Here is a 21,773-nt window from a genome sequence, read left to right on the forward strand (position 1 = left end):
CCACAGAATTGCAGCTGTGGAACAGAAAGTACAGTAATATAATAAGGCACGATGAAATAACAGTGGAACATCAAAACACTCACCATACAAGTTGATGAAACGAATACAACTCTCAACCACACGGGGGATTGCTTGTCCAGAGTCCTTATTTAGGTGAAAATAATAAATGAAAGATATCAAAATGTTAAATCATGGGTAATTTTCTATTTTCTTAATTGCATGCATTAGAGTTTGTCTATGTGATGTGACTAGTACATTTACATACGTACTGTACACTGGTTAAGTGAGGGTCAAAAGGTCAGAGAGAGGGTTAGTACAGCAGTGGCTTCCAAACGTTTTGTGCCCAAGGTACACCAGTGGCCAAACTCTCTATATGCCTGTATTCATAGCCAAAACAGCTTATCTTCAAGCTCGCGTGTTGTGAACTTGTAAATAAATCTTCGCCAGTTTAAAATTGCTATTAATTTAGTTTTTAAATGAATTCATGAATCAATTTATAAAATGTCCCTATAATGGCATGCCCGAAATAGAGATGTCAGGTTGAAGGCAGTTAGAATTATTTTCCCGTGTATTGGGAAAGGAGTTTGCAGACTTGTCTCATGGCGCACCAATGTGACTGGAGTGAACACACCGTTTGGGAACCAGTTTATCGCTGTCGGGTGGAAACCTTGTGTTCTGTATGTTACTTACTGTTTTATGGAAGAAAAATAAACTTGTGTTCCAATTAATTAAGTATAGTTATTTGCGCACGCACGCACGCACGCACACACACACACACAAAAAGTTGAAATATTGGAGATACAAGGTTTCTGCCCGACAGCAAGGGTACGGAGCTTTTCCACAGACAGACTGAAGTGACTTTACCAGCTGCTTGATCTCCCACAATGCTTCAGTGGCACGTCTCCAAATCTACAGAAATGACTCACTGGCTGCAATAACAATCTCACCTCGAGCCTGATATCCAACAACACTGTATGTCAGGGCCGAGGCACTACTAAACATGGTGTCGCTATCGCTTTGTGTCACATAGAAAGCACACTAAAGCCCAAACCACACCGTTAGGGACTCCTATCCGTTTTAAGGTCAACCACACAAATGCAACTCAATGAGTTGCATTGGTGTGGTTTACCTTAAAAACCATCTCGTCCCGACCCGACCCTTTGGTGCGGTTTGGGCTTAAGCAACGAGAACTCGAGTAAAAGTACACTCGATATGGAGAACGTGGAGGAGATGAGATGATGTTGTCGATTTAACAGAAAACACATTGCTCTCTTGCACAAAAACCCCCAAAACGCAATCCAACCTTCAAGTTTGGTACCTCTAGATGCTTAAGGTGCTTTTAATGATACCGCAGATCAATTTCCAGCCCTCAGGGGGAACACTAATGGCTAAAGACAGCAGCCCATGTCAACACTGACAGTGTTCCAATAGGCTATAGCCATGATGGGTTAGTCTGCAGCCGCCGTGTTATGTAACACGATCATGCTGGGGATACGTGAGACCGGGGCGAGACAGTGAGCAATCAGTCAAATTCAATACCAATTGAGCATGCTGGAAGCGTTTCAAGTGGTAGGAATTTGAAGAATTCTCACGACATGATACACACCGATAGGTCTCACTAATCACGTACGTTTTGGTGACTGACCTTTAGAATATAAGGTTTTTCTTTGAACCCATGAAGCTATTCTGGGGGCGAAGATTCGACAGAAATAGAAGATTTACAAGCTCACACATTAGATCTGCTATTTCCGCTTGTAGATCTGCTAGTTCTGATATGTATTTTCGGCAAAGCTAGCTTATTAGGTTTAAAAGAAAAACCATTTGGGGGGCCTGACTAAGCACAGTATATAGGCTTTTAAAGCAGCTTGTCGTTAAGAGCTGTTCAGTCTGTCTGGGTCCAGTTGGCTGAGTAGCAGAGATAAACATGGTTGCATGTGTGGCATTGCAAACAGGACGTTTGTCTGGTTGTTTAACAGGCAGGTTCAGAAGGATAAGCAGAGGCAAGCTTGGGAGTGTTAGCCCCTCCTATAAGAAAACCCCAGAGTCTCTACCTGATGTCGCGCATGTGAGTTCCGTCGTCCCCGGCTACAGAAAAGTGTTGCAGGAGTGAGACAGAGAGAAAGAGAGAGAGGGAAGCAAGAACCAGATTAGGACGGCAACAGCTTACTAAAGATGCACCCTTCACCCACTCTGAGCTGGCAATACAAAGGGAGACAGTTGGGGACCAAAGGGGAAAAGACAGGGTCACCAGTAGGAGGCAGTAAGGAGGCTGGAAGAGGGGTGTAGGATGAATGTCATTGATCCCCGCTGCTGTAACACTGAACACATAGGACGTTAGAACGGGTGAACAGACGGCGGGAGGGGAGAGGAAGACAGTGGAGAGATTAGAGAGAGAAAGGAAGAGAGCGAGAGTGATAGAGCGGAGAGGGAGAGAGACGGAGACAGGGAGAGAGAGAGAGAGAGAGCGCGCCAAGAAGCTCATTGATGTCTTGTCAGCTGAAGGAGACAAACATTCATCCCTCCCTCCCTCCATCTCTCTCTCTCCTCTGTTCTGTCACTTAGGACTTTGCTTCTCAACCTTTTTGGGGGATCGCTAGCATATATACTGTATAGCTGTCGGCGAAAAACTCGTTAAAAAATAACTTTTGCTACTTGTGTGTGACACAGTAGTATAATGAGCTAGACTGCTAGAGCATTAATTCACAGGAAAAACATCATAAAAACGTACAATATGGAAATAAGCGGTTTCTGCCCGGGAGCAACGCATTTTGGAATAATCCTCAAAGGACCACCCCCCGCCTTTGTTTTTGGTAGTAGTAGTAGTATTTAACATTAATGACCTCAAAGCCAAATTTATAACTTAGTTGTGCACAAGCCTATAGTATTTAACATTAATGTGAGTGTCACACACCAAACTCAGACATATTTTCATTTAGTTTTGTTCCATAGGCCTCAGGATGACCAGATGACCTTCATCAGTGTCTGATGAAGGCTGCATATCCTGTCATCTAACCATGGCATGCAGTGCTGAACGTTTTTTGAGATTTTCATGGGGCTAAAAGGTTGAGAACCACCGTCTTAGAACAACTCTGTCTCCACCATGGAGCCACACGTGTCCTTAACCTGGAGGGAAGGGAGGCAAGGTCAGACTGTCACAGCACCCTGTCTCATGGGGTCCAGTTCCCCCAAAACATCTTAGCACAAAGGTCCCCCCCTCCCTGTCCGCCTAGCCCCCTGTGATGTATATAGTAGGGCAATAACTGATTTACTTCTTAGCAACTATCCGTTACTTTTCCGATTAATCAAACAATCGAGAAGGGCGATTAGTTTGATTAACTGTTGCACCCCTAGCATACACTAATACTAATGTAACAAGTAGTGCTAAAATGCTTTGAGGGAACCCACCAAAATGCCTGGAAAGCAAGCACAAGACAAAGAATGGATAACCATGGCGCGGCCGGTGACCCCAGTAGAGACCAGTCTGGCTGTCATATCAGTACCTGGACGAAAGCCTCCAGGTTGCCATTAAATAACCTAACGTGAAACACAGAGCGGGGCCTAGCCCGCCGGGTGCCAGAGTGGGATTTGAGCTGCCAGGGAGGTGGTCTAGATTAGAACAATAGACAACCACTTCAGTTTCAAACAAAGCACTTATCTTAAAAGCAGTTTGACAAAGTATTTGAGAACATTTAAAACACATTTGATAGATAAAATGTTTCTTTGCTGTCCGGAAGAAACCACCTAACTCAAAAATATTGAACCAATGAAAAGTATTAAAAAGCGCTTCTACAAAAGCTTCCCAACTCCACTTGAGCAGATGTTATTTCATTTCCCGAAAAATGAACATTTTGGAGTTAGGCGGATTCTTCCAGACAGCAGAGATATTTTAAACTTGAATGAGCATTTCACTTTAACATAAACAAGCAAACAAGTATAAGCACGTCAACACCTCAAATAAAAGGTCAATATACTGTATCACTATATCAGCCAAACTGATACCGTGCATGCATCTGTCAGACTCTACTAAAAACAGTTTTATACAACTTCACCTGCAGCAGGTGGAGTTAGATTAAAAAAAAACAGAACACCACAAAAAGTTAAAATAGGGCAAGCATAGGAGTCAACAAGCCATCTGCTCTAATTTGCTCCCGTTTGCAACTATAAGATTTTTTTCGCTGAAGCCGCCGCCCTCTAAACCTGAAAATGACACAAGATGTGATTTGCATGCAAAACATTGCTTCAAGCCTTCTCTCCAGTCCTCTGCCAAGTTTTTAAGGTGAAACTCTCTCGCTCTCACCCTCGTCCTCTCTGTGTTCTTGGACATGACGGCGGTCCACTCCTGGGACAGCGAGGAGGACAGTAACTAAAGCCTCACCGTGCCAGGCCACGCCTGTTGCTGTAGGGTGGAAACCTCATACTGTACCTATTGTAGTCGAACTACACGCTCAGAGTACTACTCAAAATATAGATATAAGAGGTTTCTGCCCGACAGAAACACTATGGTGATTCACAACAGAGAGGCCAGTACTTCTGCTCTATGATCCAATTGAATCCTAGCGTCCCTATTCTGGGGTGAGCATTCGGTGTAGAGGGAAACTAGAGTGGACAAAGTAAAGCACCAGCTCAGGTCAGTTTTACTGAGTAAAGTGGGTGTTAAGTTGTTGGAAACAACTTCTGGGTCGTTTTTAAATCTACTCTGACTTTTGTGCGCACCCCAGACTTGTAGATGGGTGAAATGATAATGGTGAAGCAGGAAATACTACAGGATGTAGTGTAGATCCCTTGGGGACTACAGCCAAGTATACATGCTTTAAGTGGTTAAATCTGCTCTATAATCAGGCAACAGATTCCTCTGTTTTCAACACGTTAATTCATCTGAAAATGTAAGTACTGTAAATAAGTAAGTAGCCTTGCCGAGCCATGAGGCCCACAGAGCCTATCTCCCGTTTCTGTAGCGTGAGGCAGCTTGATGTACAAGTACACCCCCTGGACATGACGCTAGTATATCGCAGGGACTTACCCCCAATCCAACCCCGATATGCCGAGTGTCAAGCAGGGAGGCACTGGGTCCCATTTTTAGAGTCTTTGGTATGACCTGGCCGGGGATTGAACCCCGACCTCCCAGTCTCAGGGCGGACACTCTAACCACAAGGCCACTGAGCTGGAAAATGTACTGTATGCATAATGTGCATGAGTGGAGTAATTTACCTTGTAGTCATGTAGTCAGCTCTGTGACCTGTGGATGAAAGTGCACACACACAACACATTCAGCTTACACATACTGAAGAGTAAACTGTACATAACAGCTATATAGATATTTTAGACATGTAACCAACACTTGTACACAGTAATACTTTTCACACAGATATACTCTTTCTTCAGTGCAGGAACACATACAACAGAGTTACAAGTTAGGACAAGAACACAAGGTAATTACAAAGTAATTACAGTATTAAATGACGGAAGTAGGCTTGTATTTGTGGCCTCTATCATCACACTGGACATGACATGGCCTGTTTCAATCTGTTCTTTGAAGAGAATTTAACTGGCTTGACTGTCGGTTAAGTCAAGAACTTAACTGACTGTCAAGGGCTTGCCGCTTGATATAAATGACTTTATTGCATGTGGTGGCGCACACACACACACACACACACACACACACACACACACACACACACACACACACACACACACACACACACACACACACACACACACACACACACACACACACACACACACACACACACACACACACACACACACACACACACACACACACACACACACACACACACAGTTCAGTTCTTAAGCGTAAAGGTCAGTTGCCTATTAAAGCAGAGACCAACAAGCCTGTAAGCTTCTAGCTGGAGCACAATGACTTTGATAGATACTCCATGTTTACAGTAGATTAGCTGGTTGGCCTTAAGGAGATCCCACCACAGTAGAACAAGGAGAGACCGCCACAATACTGTATGTCACACAGCCTGCTAATGCTCCCAAGGCCATTAAGTTAGCCGCAAATCAATCACTAAGAGGGACTAATACGACTCCACAATCCCCTCCCCAGCTCGTGACTTTCCTGGTTTAAAAGCCCAGATTACTATCTAGGAAGTTGGGTCTGGTGGAGAGAGAGTAGAATGTCAATTATGCTAATCGTATCACAGATATAGCTAAATCATCTTAGAATTATTTTTTCCAGAGATCAGTGTGCTTCTTATGTAATTTGTGTTCCCGAGGTTTAGTGAGACATTAAGGGCGATAATATTGGCCATGATCTAGCATTAACAACAAAGTAGTCAAACAAAGGTGGTTATTGCAGCTAACTAAGCTAATTGCTCCTCTCGTATGGCTGGCTAAAGGCCAATACTGCCTCCTTCCTAAGTCGGGAAATGTTCCGGTTTTGGACAGGCTTTTCTAACTATAGTTCGGAGAGTCAGTACATCAGGTGGTGCACAGGTTCAGAGAAAAGGTTCTGAGACCGCCTTTCTGAAGCTCGGAATGACATCAATTAGTAGTTAAATAGCGTAGCCTATCCCTTTCCAAATAAAAGTTTGGACATTGGACATCTTTATGTATACCAGTCGTGTATAGTTAGTATTTATTTATTTGCATGTTCCTGTCCTTTCCAATTGACACCCCAAGCATCCATCAAAAGTGTAAATTAAGCTTTTTTGGAGAAATAATAAAAGGTGGAGGTAAAGACTGACTGTACCTTCGCCCAATGTCCTTTTCAGTAAGTCGTGTTTGGCCTGCAGTTTGGAGATGAGATTACTGCCCTCCAGAAACTCCCGGAATTTCTGTGGAGAATTCACAGTAATTACATAGAGTCCACAACCCCCGAGAACCCCACGCTCAATCACCAATCTGTGATGAGACAGCCGAGTGTATATTTGGGACACACACACGCACACAAAGAGTTTTTAAATCTTCATCAGATCATGTCCATCTCTAGTCTTGGATAAAACAGAGAAGAGGCTGTAACAAACTAGAGAGGAGAGACATCTTGTCTGTGCTTTGCGGCTATGGGCTAATACTTTCAAAGGAGTTGCTTCATGCGTAAAAACACAGCATTTAAACTTTAAAGTCAAACAAAATGCTTTCAAGATTTATTTTCCCACAAAAACAAAAGTAAAACAATAATGCTAAATTATATAATAATAATAATAATAATAAACGCTCATTAACCCAAATTAAGACTTGGAATGCACCACATTAACCATTATTTTTAACTTTAGCTATTGAAAAGTTTTTATTATAAAATTATATATATAATAATAAAATACGCTCATTAACCCAAATGAAGACCTGGAATGCACCACATTAACCATTATTTTTAACTTTAGCTATTGAAAAATTATTATAAATTTATAAAAATCGTGAATATGTGTGCAAATCTTTGAACGTTTTTAACTCTTCTGGGGGGTGCCTGGAACAACAACAATGGAAGTCGGCGGCCAAAAACGTATCATTCTGGGGCGTCCTTGACGTGAAGTCCACATGCACCACTGATATAGGTTTACAATAGGATAGTATTTATCAAGACATTTGTAGAATCTGGTCTCAGGTCTTAAAAGGTTTAACCGTAATCTACAAATAATGGTAATTGGAATAACGTTGCTATTGAATTGAAAGGCCTACCATGAAGTAGAACTGCTCGGTCTCCTGCTGGTTTGCCCTCCTCTTAGCCATGCTGGGTTTACTGAGGTAGGTCTCCGACACCGTGGACTTCACCGACTCCGTAGAGCGGCTGTGGTGGAAGCACTCGGACACGTCGTAGTCCTCGATGGTCACCATGTCCTGGATGGTGGTCAGAGTGGCTTCTGATGTCTTCTTGATCTGTGTGCACAAGAAGAGACCAGGTGCTTTAGATCAGTGGTCCACAGACCTTTTTTAGCTCAAGACCCAAAAAAGAAACCCAAACTAGTGTACATAGCAGATCTGCAAGTTCACAAAGTGTTGCGATGCGCATATGTACGCGCGACCCACACATAATAATGGGTTACATTTTTATAGCACTTTTCTGCTTACTCAAAGCACTTTATAATGATCCATTCATTCATACATTGGGAGATGAAGCAAGCAAACAGTCAATGCCAGTCGCCAGCGTCTTTACTTTCCACATTCACACACCAATGATGGCAACCACTGGAGGCAATGTGGGGTTCAGTGTCTTGCCCAAGGAAACTTCGACACGTGGACAGGAGGAGCCGGGATTCGAACCGCCGAGCCAACGATCATTGGACGACATGCTCTACCTCTTGAGCCACAGCCTCCCCTGGTCAAAACTAGTGTTTTGGAAACACTGGTTTAGAGCAGTTTATGTCAAGCACTCCCATATTGAAATGTAGACTATTTGGTGGCTGTATCAGGGACCCTGATAATAACAAACTTTATTTATATAGAACATTTCAAGTGCTTTACAGGGCAGAAAAGAGAAAAGAATAAACGAAATAAAATATATAAATGCACCAGGTGCGTACGTGTGTACGTACATACATACGTACGTCTGTAATCCACGTAACTCGAAAACCGTTCGCCCAGACAGTGACGTGTTCCACACCACTACAGGGAGTGCAGTGCCCGGTGTCGAGTCAAGTGGATAGCCGGTTGTCCAGAACCAGCACAAAAGCCTCTACCCAGGATCTGGACCTGATCACCCCTATATCTCCATATACGGAGCTTTCCTGTTCTGACATCACAACACTTCATATTTGGGCATGCCTGAGACAGAACGCCATGTATAGGAATAAAGGGACATAGACAGATGGGAGGATAGGGGATTGCATAGCCGGATGGGGCATGGGTCTCCAACTTCCATCGTTACCAACTCTGTGCTCTATAGCCGGGCACCGCTCTAGTAGCATCAAAACAAGCAAAAACAAAGTAACATTAAGACAATAAAACAATAGTAAAGGACATAAAAACGGCAGCAAATCATGCAGAACAGCGAGTACATTCATAAGAAAACATTTGTCAAGATTTATACATTTTCATCCCAAAACAGCCGATTCACAAGGTGTCGCATGGTGGCACGTTGTGAGCTCCTAGATCGGCTGTTTTCGAATAGCTGACAAATATTTCATTGGGCAAGTGTTTAAACTCTTCCTCATTTTTGTTGGGGACTCCCTGGAACCCCCTCAAGGCACCCTGTGGGTCCCCGGACTCCACTTTGAGAACCAGTGCATGATTTTGTTCTGAAACTAATGCAGCACATCTCAATCATGACTTGCGGCCACGGTGATCAATCTGCATGCACTCAAACTGGCAGAGGAGGTGGAGTCGTGTGCTTTTAAGCTTCATTTCCATAACCGCCCCTTAGCTCCCTGTCAAACAGAGTGCTTCTCTGGGAGATTACAAACGTCAGGACTTGGCCAGGCTCGCCGCCCCATCACTTACGGGAGAAGAGAGATTTTTGGCTGGCGAGCGAGGTCCGTAAAGACTGTGTCTGTTCCCCTACTTATGATGACAAAGACGGCAGAAGTTTCACGATGAACAAAATTAGATGGTGCTAGAGTTTCAAAGCAACACAGAACGGTGTACGAAAGAAAGGCGGATAGTAAAGGCTAGTTCATTTTATGAAATCTTTCTAACCAATAAGAGACACAGTAGAAACAGTAACAGTCTATTTTCAGTGAGTTTATCCCTAAAGCTCAATACAGATCTAGATTGCTTCCCAGCCAAGTCCTGCCCAACGCAGGATCTCACTTTCATTGACAACTCCCTGGCTGCTTTCCAACTGCATGCTTTTCAACTGCAAAGAGCCTGGACAGTAGGACTATGTACCAAGGCACACATACAGTAGGTTAAACATTGTCACCCATGAGTCTACCTACAGTAGCTCCCTTATCCAGGCCTCACAGTCGCACCCACTCATGCTTACTCAAAGCATGAGTACACTTTGGTAGAGAGGTTTGGGTTGTGTGTACTTATCTTGTCATGATGTAACTAGTTCAATTGGTGAGATTTATCGCTGATTATAAATAATTCAAAAATAGCCTCTCTTTGACTTCTATTGTAGGCTGAAACAGCTCTCAAGTCACTCTTTTAGCACACAAAGTAATGCAAACCAAGCTGACCATATATAACATTATAAAACCCAGTACAAAGAGTTAATTTAATATAAATAATATCAACTTCATGTTGATTTTGCCATTTGGAAGAAGAAAGCCTCCTCCTAGCACATCACTCTCCTCATATAAACCTTGGTGAGCATACAGACCCCACAATATGTAACTGTTTTTAGATTGTTTTGAAATTTGTCTTAATTGTAAACCTATGTAAATCACATGTATACCTTTCTGATCTTCTGATGTATTGTGATGTTTTTCTATATGATATTGTATTACTCGGCGACACTGAAAATTAGTTTAATTATTACTATTAATAAATAAAATTTGAATGAACATGATATCCCCTCTTGAAGCTAGCTTTGCAGATCTTGGTTACGATTTGGTTTATTAGATTTTCTGGTTCTATACCACAGGTTTAAGGATATAATTTAGATTTTGAAAGAAGCTAGATTAATTGTATATCTGGTATCCAAGTTTCCCCATTATATACCTTTATATACGTTTATTGACTAGGGCTCATGCTTACTATGCCCATTCCCATTATAGACGTAAAGACGCTAAGAGATAATAAGTGTCTAAATGTCTAAATTGTGTTGATCAATCAGGGAGGGAGGGAGAGAGAAAGAAGAGAGACACAAAAGACAGGGTAATGACAGGCATGCCTCAGACACACAGATACACAGATATGTGTTCACCTGCTGAGAGATAGAGAGAGAGAGAGAGATAGAGGGAGAGAGAGAGGACAAGGGGGCAAACGGGGTGAGCACTGAGCACTGTGGACTGTTGAATGTGAGTTAGTGATGTAGAAAAGCCGCAGCGAGGCCTCATTGTGCAGAAACCCTCTGAAAATGGCTGTATGACGTGTTGCGGATTTCACCTATAACAACATAGGCTACCAAACATATGGACGCCAAGCCTAATGTGCATTCAGACTTCCCACTAAAGAAAGAACACAGTCGAGTCCTCATGGACCTGAAGTACACAGAGAACGATGAGAATGGAGTATAGCTTGTGTGTGTGTCTCCCAACTGTTTGACCCGGGCCGTGACTCATTTGGTTGTTTGAAACCACCTGAACAACAAGGTGGAATTCAAGCGAAGTGGGGGAAGGGGGGTGTCTCTTTCATGTGTTTACTGTGATGGATTACATCGCTGACGTGTCTGCCTGCACACACACAATGTGGATGCAGTAACAGTGTCATCTGTCTCGCTTTGGAAAAGCCAAAACACACAGCAGGTCGGGACAGAGCTAATGACAGCCTGGGACGGCACAGGAAGGAAGCAGAGCGGGGAACAACTCTCACATGAATAAACATCTACATTTCTAAACATTGAAAAGTTGAACAGAGAAGAAAATTCCCTTGCTTGACTTCTATGACATTTATAATGCACTTATAAGGCTTCATAACACTCTTGTTTATAATCATTGAATCATTGAAATGCATTGAAAAGTCGCAAAAAACGTGCACACACACGCGCACGCTTGTATAACTTACTATACTGAGGAAATCAACATTTTAGGACGGTGGTTATATGAATGCCATTGGAGCAATTTTTTAACCCTAAAGCAGATCAACAAGCTTAGAACGTGTCGCAGCTGCTATCTTCGGTGCACGACACAGACATGCAAATAACAAATCTGGCATAACTAAAACCCCTCACCCCTAAGCCTCTAAATGTCGTTGTAATTCTAACGAACCCCAACCTTTTTTAAAGGGATTGTTTTTTAAAAGGTTTTCTGAACTCAATTGCACCCAAAGAAACAAAACTTTTAACATTCAGTAGATTTTCTGTGGTGTGGGGTTTTCTGGCTCAAACAGGTGCTCTGAGTTTCCTGCGGTTTGTGATGCAAGAGACAGAAAATCCCATATATGTCAATGGGATTTGCCAGCAGATGTCACAGTTTTCACGGTTTTCATTGCAGCCCAGAAGACTTCCAAACCCCAGAGAAAGCTCCAGACCACAGAAAATCCACTGAATGTTCAAAATTCAGGTTTTTTGGATGTAATCTAGGTCATAAAACCTAAAAGAAAAACGAAAAATAAAAAGAAAACATAATAAAAAAAATGTCATGAAACCTTTACGGTTTCTCAAATTCTAGTATACTTGTGGGACATTTGGCCATAACAACAGACAGACATAGTAAAATCCTCTCTGAGTTTTTGGGTAAACTCACTGAGTTACTAATGGCTCTACTGTATGAACACTGAGGAGGTTGGCCTTGGTGACGGGGGAAGTAAGAGACCCAGCATGTTATCTGGAGAGTACCACTAATATGGCAGCTTCCAGGGGCGGCATTTGGAGGTCGGCATGTCCAGCTGTTGCCGTGCGGTCAGGGAGGAGAGGAGAGGAGCCACGCATGCGAGAGAAGAGCCCTCAGCTAAAAAGCTGCTGAAATCCATCCATTATTCAGCAGATCACTAAGTTACCAGAGGACCACAGATTTGCTCAATTACAACATGGCTTTGAGAAGCCCGAGAGGGTCTCGCTCAGTGCCTCCCAGGTGGTGGTAGAAGTACTCAAATGTTTTACTTAAGTAAAAGTATCAATACCACGATATTGAAATACCTTGTTACGTAAAAGTAGTACATTTACTTGAGTAAAAGTATGAAATCAAATTATACGTTACCCATTTACGACTGATGCAGATTCTAAAAATGCCTTCTGGAAAAAGATGTCAAATATTTATTCAAAACCAAAAAAGGGGTTCCCGTCTTGAAGGGTAAAAACACCAAAAGGGGTTCCCGTCCTAAATAAGTAAAAGTACTCAATATGCACAATGTCCCATTTCACATGTTTTCAAATGCATTAAATGTATAAAAAAGCTTTTGAGACAGATTGAGTTGTGACCTTGTAGATAGCAAAATGTTTGCCAAATAGCTAAAGTATATCCTGTATAGAGCTGAAGTGATTAGGTACCTTCCAGCACTGAGAAGCAGTGCTGTACACAGCACTGCCCAGACAGTAGTGCGAGAGTGAGTGAATGATTTGGGACACAGTCCAGTTCTTCTGCATGGCAGACATCAGTGAGGCTCATGTCAGCATGAGACCGACGCATATCTCATCTCAAAAAAGACAAAGTGCCGTGACGTCCATAGCTTTCAACAGACCCATGTGGTGAGATCTGTAATCTGCTCATTGGCCCGCAGTACGCACACGCACGTACACACACACACACACACACACACACACACACGCACACACGCACACACACACGCACACGCACACACACACACACTTTGATGTTGCATCTCTGTGATTTATCTGAGGGAAAAAACAAACACGCTCCCCACAAAGGTAGTAGATTGTCAGGGTTTTAGCTTGCAAGGCCTCGAGAAAGATCCATTAAGTTGAGTTCATCTTGTGACCCAATGCGGAGAGGAGAAAACAAGTCTGTGTGTGTGTGTGTGTGTGTGTGTGTGTGTGTGTGTGTGTGTGTGTGTGTGTGTGTGTGTGTGTGTGTGTGTGAGTGTGTGTGTGTGTTGTTGTTTCACACAAATCTTTGAGGCAAATGATAACTAAATTCCACATACATATTTTGGACAGAATGACACTGAGGCACTGAGATGAACACTGAACGCAGTGGTTCTCAAATGTTTTCATTTCATGTTTTCATCTCTCAGACGAAGCCTGTCACCGTCCTGAAACTAAACTAAAAAGAAGTACCTGCAGGACGTGAGGTACGGGACTGCTGCTGAGTATCTCTCTCTTTTTACTCTAATGACTAAAATCAGTCATGGCGACTTTAATCCATGGGTCCTCCCACAGACAGTGAGATTGTGACATTCTCACTCGCCACACTTCGACATAAAACAAACTATTTACCTCCCATTTCCTCCTGTCACGGCGGTTTAAGGAAACAGCTGTGCTACTATGAAGTGCCTTTCCTGGCCTGACTTAAAGTTGGCTTGTTTTTGCTCTCCTGTAGTGCTGTCCCGGTGCCCTCGCCACCCTTGGAACGGGCAGGATGTAGCTGGCACCGTGTGCCAAGGAAGAGAAGCCATCTGGTGATCCTATGACAAGGCAACTGCACCCACCAGCGCTGCACTGACCCACCAGGATGAGGGCACAGAGCCCCCGCAGCATTTCTACGAGCATGCATGCATGTTTAACCCATTTTGACCTGAGATCAGATTCTAAAAATGTCTTCTACATCCTGACAGTTTTCCGAAAAAGCTATGTTTCTATGTCAGTCGTTCTTTGATTTTTCAATAGCTAAATCATAACATAACGCTAACACCAAAAGGGGTTCCCGCCCAAAATGGGTTCATTTTTCCCAACAGTACAGACAGTGTGAACAGTGAGGATACTACCTGGGCTGGTAGTACTCAACATAACATGCCAAATAAGTTAATAACAGACAGCATTACACACAACAAAACTCAACCGTACTTCCTGGTCGTGTGAGCAAACGGATAAAAGATGGACAGCGAGTTTGTGATGATGACAAAGTGCTGAATTAAATGTCCCTAATCCTGAAGAAAACACCAAGAAAAAAACTCAACAAAAACAAAATAAATACAGCAGGGCTTCAGTGGCTAAGGTTCCCAGTTTGTGAGTTTGAAAATATGGCCGCCCTAACTAAAGCACGTCCAATGTAAAAACTGAATCAATGGAGGACGGAGTGCACAGAATCAAAGAGAAAGATAATTCAATCACTGGGAGCATAACAGTGTGAGCTTGTAGATCCGCTATTTGGAGGGAATGTTCCACCCAGAATAGGGATATGTACATATCAAACGGGAGGGAACTTAGGGAAGTAATAAATCCCACCATTAATCAAATGTCAACAGAACACAAAGTGCAAAGACGGAACCTGATGAGTTCTACAGATTTTGGCTGTTTGACTCATTAAATAGGCCTCCGATGGTTCTGTAATGTCCCAGATTCATTACTTTGTGTCCCGCCATGGAAAACAAGTGTGAAGCTTAATTTAATATGCAGGAATAACCGTTCACCCATTACCACCACAGGTTTAACCGGCTCTGTTGTTGACATCTTCTGCATGTGATCAAGGCACGTGAGGTGAGGCCATGTCATGTCAGGTGCTCGGTTGCTCTGGCAGGCTCGATGATCTCCATAAAATCCTGTCGCGTGTGTATAGCACCATATATTTTTTAATTCGTGCATGTAGTGTGTGCACGTTTAGATTAGAAGGAAGAGAATCTGTAGTGTGTGATGCAACCAGATTTTTAAACTGTAGTGTAAAGCCTCTTGTGTTACCTCTTCGTTCTCGATCTTCAGAGTGGCCAGGCGAGACTGCAGCTGCTGGAAGCGCAGTATGAGTTCCCCATTCACTGGCGGCTGCACCGAGATCTGGCTCACCTGCAAATGGTAAATGGTGCATTTATATAGCGCCTTTATCCAAGGTGCTTTACATAGATGCACCGATGGTGGCGGAAACCATGCAAGGTACCAACCAGCACATCAGGAGCAATTAGGGGTTCAGCGTCTTGCTAAAGGACATTTCGACCCTAACTCTGGGGGAGCCCGGGTTCGAACTGACGACCTTGCGGTTACCATCCGGAAGCTCTACCCCTGAGCCAGCATCGCAACAAACAGGACTTTAACTCATATTCATAAATACGTAAAGTAAAAGGGAATGTTAAAAAAAAGAGGCTGGGGTGCTCACAAAAGCCAGAGTAGATACAAATGGAACACAAAGTTATTTCATTGCTGGTGTAAATCCCAATGCAGACGCCTTTATAATCAATAGCCAGGATACAGACACGGTAGCCAGTGGCAGCCAAGCAGTAAAAACCTCTGCACACACATACAGATGTCAGGCTGCAGGCTAGGAGGTTGTGAGACATCATTTGTTATTCGCAGCTCCTATAAAAACCTAATCTGGCAGGACAGACAGCAGTAAATGCTGCAATTAAGCGACAGCTAACAATCAGACCTCATTAAGTTTGACTTTTTCATAAAATGTAAAATTCCCTGCACTGCTTCCATACAATGTAATGAGTTGGCCGTGTGCACTTCTGTTGGACAGTAAAAAAATAACTTAACAGAACTTAGCAGAAACCTCTTAGTTCCATGCAAAAATGAACTTGTGGGTTTAAATTGAGTGGAGCTGTAGTGAAAGGTATTCATGGTTAAGCGATTCTTTAAGTCACAATGCGACACATTGTGAATATCCACAGCACACACACACGATTTTCGAACAACAATGCACCGAGTGCACTGAATAAACAAACGACAAAGAGGGCACACCAGTGCGAAGTTCTGAATCTGAACGCACCCTTAATGTTTGCTACACTTTGCAAATTATTTGAGGGGCCACTTGCAATATTCTCGCAGCCCACGGGTTGAGGACCACCGGACTAGTGCACATCAAACTGGAGGTCTTGAGGACGACTGCACTGTACCTCATCTCCCAGGTGCGACTGGAAATCAAACTTGGGGGGCGGGCAGAACGCGGTGGGGTACATCTCCATGAACCTCTGTCGGTCACTGCGGGGGTCCAGGCTGTCCACGGCGTTCTCCATGATGTCCAGGCCCTCGTGGCGCGACGTCTCCAGGTTGTACTCCGCCGAGAGGTAGGTCCGCAAGGCTCGATTCAGGCTGGCATGGTATCCCAAATCACAGCACTGGAAGGAGAGCATAGCACAGGAAGGAGAGCATTAGAAACCTCCTACTGTATCTCCATAGTTCAACTTTTTGGTGTTTTTTCGTAATTAATACCCTACTATGTAGGGCCTATCATACCTCACGCAAAAGCATCAAAAGTAGCACATCCATAAGCTTGAAAAGCGGCGCAAAGCGACACAATTTTAAGCTACTTTGGAAATTGGATCCTGAAAAGTGACAGGTTTGGTTTCCACCCGACAGACGATAGGATAGATTGTATTGTCCTCTAGGGTGAAAACCTGTCATGGAAACACCAGATCTGCTGTAAGAGACACATTGATAGACATAGGCTACTGTACATGCAGTACAACACACTACAGACTGCCAACTAATTGCACACTGCCCTTTCAACCACACATTGTAGTCCACAATAGAGCGTGCAGAAGGGATTTCCTCCTCACTCACTTCTTATGATTGTTGAATTATTAATATTAAAATGATTGTTGAATTATATTATTATATTCTGAGTATAAAAACGCCTCTAGTTGTTTTTTAAGGGACGGATGGTTAGGCTCTGCTGTGGATGAGGAGGAATGGGGCATTTTATACAACCAGAATTGGACACATTTAGTGAGTTAATTGGATAGTGAGTCTACAGCGCTCAGCACATTCCACTGACATGAGTAATTTAAGACGAACTATTTTCCAGTTATTTTATGTCACCAGTATTGAAACATTGCTGGCCATTAAAGGAGGTGTAAGTGATATTTCTTGTTAAATAAAGTGTTATACTGTATACTGTACTTCTAAATCCTGATTCATTGTAATGATTCTGTAATTATTGTTTGAGTGCTTGTTCAGACACCGGGGTCTCCCCGTCTTCTCCAGCAATTTAGTAAAGGGGAAAACCAGGATAGCAATTTCATCCAATCAGGAGAGAGAACTCTTACGTGATATAGGGATAAACAAGTGAAGTTGGAAGTGAAAAAACAAAGAACAAAATTGGAATTGGTACACTATAAAAATTGAAGCTGATAATGACATGCTCAAAAAAGTGAACATAGAGGCCAAGGATTCTTCTAAGATGCGATAGAGTGTGCACACACACACACACACACACACACACACACACACACACACACACACACACACACACACACACACACACACACACACACACACACACACACACACACACACACACACACACACACACACACACACACACACACACACAGGAATGAGAGCAAGCAGAGAGGTCTAATTTCTCCTCAGCATGATGATGATGACACAGAGGGGAGTTCGCATTTCTCTTGTCCTTCCGGACCGTCTGGAAAGAAATAGCCATTCTCTCCTACTCGGTTAATGACAAGCTAAAGATGGCGCATATCTACCCCCCCCCCCCCCCCCAAAAAAAAAAGTAGGCCAAATAAATTATAAATAAGTCATGTTCATCGATTGTGGCAGGTCACACAAAGCATTCTGCAGGCGAGGCACAGTGAAGAGCTCTGAGTGCTGCTGAGCAATGGGAGTGCTGACCCACAACCAGCTGGAATTCACACAGAAATAAACTGGGTTACAGGGATCCGTGCCCACTGCTCTCCATTCAGTCTGAAGACACATGGAATACAATGATGCAAAATGTTGTTTTTACACCCATTTGTGCAAATGAAATTCTGTGATGTCCAGTGGTGGTAGAAGTACTCAGATATATATTTTTATATAAGTACAAGTAGCGTTACCACAATATAGAAATACTCTAGGCCTGAATTAAAACAACAGAACTCACAAATCTGCAACTAAAGTAAGTACAACTAAAGCTTTAGTACAAGTTTTGCTGTTGGCTTTAATTTGTGCCGAGCACAATGTGTTCACGGATCACAACAAACTAAACTGTGGCAACGCAAGATAAACAGCGTAGTCAAAATGCAATCGTGGCTTAAAATGGAACATGGAAGTGTGGAAGACAAGGCAAGTATTTTAAGGGCCTCATCGAAATGACAGTGACATCACATTACAGTGATATCAAATTATCACCCCCTCCCCTAACCCCTCCCCCTTTAATCATACAACAACAGCTGTGGGTGCGGCTTCAGTTCTGGTGGATCACCAGTTCACCACCCATCAGGCAAACCAGTCATACGTAATGAACTGGTGGCTGTGGCCACATAAAAACCACATTTTAACACTTTCAGTACACTTTTTGGAGAAAAACAAATCTTTCTCTTAGTATAAAGCATATTATAGTACCTGATGATCATGTTTTAGGGGGGGGGGGGATCACGGCAGTCCATCTTTAAGTCAAGTTACTTTCCCCCCTGGTGGCTGTAGCTGTGTGGGCAGATATTTGAACCCCGATAAGAGGAGATGAGTCCTGAGTTCCTGACATCTCACCCTATATCAAGGCTGCGCTGCTAAACTCATCATTCTCTTCTTAATCCTACCACTATTAAACCTTAAAAGGCCTGTGTGAACGCAGCAGCTCCATGACACGAGGGAGTGCGAATAACCATGACACAGTTCTTTTTACGAGAGGATGATTTTGCAAGGGAAAGGGAGCATTGGTGTGACTCAGTCTCCACACCGTCTGATCGCTGCGTGTGCCTGGCCGTGAATATGTGGAGGTATAGTCTTGCATAGCCAGACGGTCAGAGATTTGATACGTCTGGGAAAACCTACATTCATCGACTCGAGAAGGGATAAAACCAGCCGTAAAAAAACCTATCCTAAAACACAATCATTATACCGTCCCATAAGGAGGACCACAATCAAGACTTTGCATTGGTTCTACGAGGCGGTTATTTTTTGCGACTGCAGGTCGCATTTACTATGAAATCGTACATTTTTGTCCGTCAGTCAGTCAGTCAGTCAGCGAATCACTCAAAATCCCCATACATGGAAAGGCCCCCATATATGGTGCATATAAGGTCTCGTGACATCATATGACATCATCAGGGATGGAGATCCCTGATAGTAAATGCGACCTGCTGTCGCAATTAAGCCCATATGGAGATCACTGATGTGACGTCATCAATATTGGCCAGCAACTCTACATCTGACCTATTAATGCCGCCACGCCCCGGCCAGCCGTCCAGCAGTCTGCTGTCATCCAGGCGGATGCGTGCACGCCACCTCGCCCTTTAGGCGTCTTACTGGTTTTTTATATCCAAATTGTATCCACCCAGTTTTAACCCTCTCAATGTAGATGTCACCGGACTCTGATTGCTGATCATTTTGCTATATGAGATTATTAACTTAAATTTAACTAACTTTCAATCTTGTATCCCTATTTTGGACATAAACGGAACTGTTCAGGACATATCAAAGATTGTCAAACATGAGCTTACAGACTGGCTATTTTATTTATTTATTTGAATACGTGGTTAATTGTCTCCCTCATCTCATACTGGGCTGTTCCAGTTGGTCGATAACAGTTTATTTTTTATTTATTTTTTATCTTTGACAGCAGAAATCATGCAAATATAAATATACAAATATACTGACTAAACATTTCTCAGAATGAATGAGAAACACGACATAGTGTTTCATACTTACATCAATTAAGTCGGATAAGTCGTGGATGTAGTATTTGAATACAGAGGAGTTTGTTGCTTCGAGCGTCAGGAGATACTCGTTCCGCGCTTTGATGGACTTCAGTTTGTTCTCCGAGTACTTGGCCTGGCGCTAGAGAGAGATTGGGGGGAGAGAGAGAGAGAGGGGGATAATTAAAAACAACAAAATGCAATTGCTCCCCTAACTGAACAGACGTGCTCCATTAGGCCAGTGGTAAAAATGTCAGAACTTGTGCGGGTGGAGCTGGGTTCGAATCTCCTGACATGACGACATGAGCATTACGGAGTGCAGCTTTAATGAGTCGAGTATTCCTTCTATTGATATGCGATGGTTCGTCTCCCTGTGTGCAACGTGGCATCATGGTAGAGCACAGCGATGACAAACATATTTGGCGTGGTAAGATTTTTTTTTTAAATAAAAATAAAAATGAAGAATAATGAGAGATGAAAGGCTAAACATCTCTGATTGAGCCCTCTTTCAAAATTATATACATGCTCTCTTAGTCACCATCCTCTGACCAATGCACGCACACACACTGACACGCGCGCACGCACACTGACACACTGACATGCATGCATGCACACACGTACATTTAAAAGCTTTGCAAATGCATTCTTGACAGAGCTGTGACAAAAAAAAAAGAAAAAAAGAAAAAAGAAAAAGAAAGAAGTTATTCCCTGCGGTCATTAAATCATTTGTCACAGAGCTTTAACAGAAAACAGACGGCTTCTGAGAACACAAGGACAGTGACAGCGTGCCATCGTGTGCTTTTCAAGGACTTCTTGAGGCCTGTGAGGCTCTTGGAGCAAGGCCACGCTGCAGTGTATGTGTCGCAGCCTGTGGACGTTCAGTCCACGTCATGTCACCATGAGCACCGACAGAGACGTAGAACCACATTGAAGAGGACAGCTGACAATAACGGCAGGGCCTCATGTGGGTCTTGGACTTCATTGACAGCCGTTCTCATACTTTTGTGCAAATGTGTGCAAATGAAACCAAATGGCCTCGTAAAAACCTGTAAAGCCGATTCATACTTTGCCAACTACTTGCAACCATTATCCCCAAATGGCACCAGTTTGCGATTGGACAGTCGAGACTGCTGCAATGTCATGCAACTGGTTGCAAGTTGCGCCTAGTTGCATTGGTACTGTGTGGACTGGGCTTTAGATAATTAAGTAATACTAATGCTGTGTTCACACGGGAAGTTCACAGCATATTTGTCACTTTGTATGTTGTGTCTGAAGTTGAAGCCAGTTCAACGTATTTATAGCTTTGTATCAGCTACAAACGTCGGATTTGCTTTGTAGCTTCACGTGGCTGGCTTCCATTGGAAATTAATGGTAGACTGTCGTATCTACTACCCACCCGTGTGAACGCAGCATGAGGACTTTACTGTGCAATGTCAAATGGGAGAGAGACTGTACTATCATGTACTGTACTAAAATGAACACAGACACAGGGTGAATAAAATGTGACTAAAACTAAATGAAAACTATTCAAGAGATTATGACTAAAAAGTAAAAACTAAGATCTAAATTTGCTGTAAAAAACCCCA

At 43.1% G+C, this 21,773-nt stretch overlaps 1 protein-coding gene across 6 annotated transcripts in view; it reads right to left on the minus strand.

Annotated features, from left to right (window-relative positions):
- Positions 1–21,773, minus strand: part of srgap1a (SLIT-ROBO Rho GTPase activating protein 1a) — a 105,956-nt gene that overhangs the window by 25,295 nt on the left and 58,888 nt on the right. For 4 of the 6 annotated variants that reach the window (XM_080761990.1, XM_080761989.1, XM_080761993.1 and 1 more), the window contains exons 6-13: positions 20,201–20,329; positions 16,444–16,665; positions 15,296–15,397; positions 7,642–7,839; positions 6,716–6,800; positions 5,209–5,236; positions 3,501–3,606; positions 84–144 (exon numbers count right to left, since the gene is read on the minus strand). In XM_080761990.1, the coding sequence (XP_080618116.1) occupies positions 84–144; positions 3,501–3,606; positions 5,209–5,236; positions 6,716–6,800; positions 7,642–7,839; positions 15,296–15,397; positions 16,444–16,665; positions 20,201–20,329 (931 nt within the window). Of the gene's footprint in view, positions 1–83; positions 145–2,051; positions 2,086–3,500; positions 3,607–5,208; positions 5,237–6,715; positions 6,801–7,641; positions 7,840–15,295; positions 15,398–16,443; positions 16,666–20,200; positions 20,330–21,773 lie in introns of all 6 variants that reach the window. The other 2 variants (XM_080761992.1, XM_080761991.1) reach the window with 1 other exon arrangement.

Source organism: Protomyctophum bolini, assembly GCF_963924005.1.
Source record: "Protomyctophum bolini genome assembly, chromosome: 4".
Classification (NCBI taxonomy): domain Eukaryota; kingdom Metazoa; phylum Chordata; class Actinopteri; order Myctophiformes; family Myctophidae; genus Protomyctophum; species Protomyctophum bolini.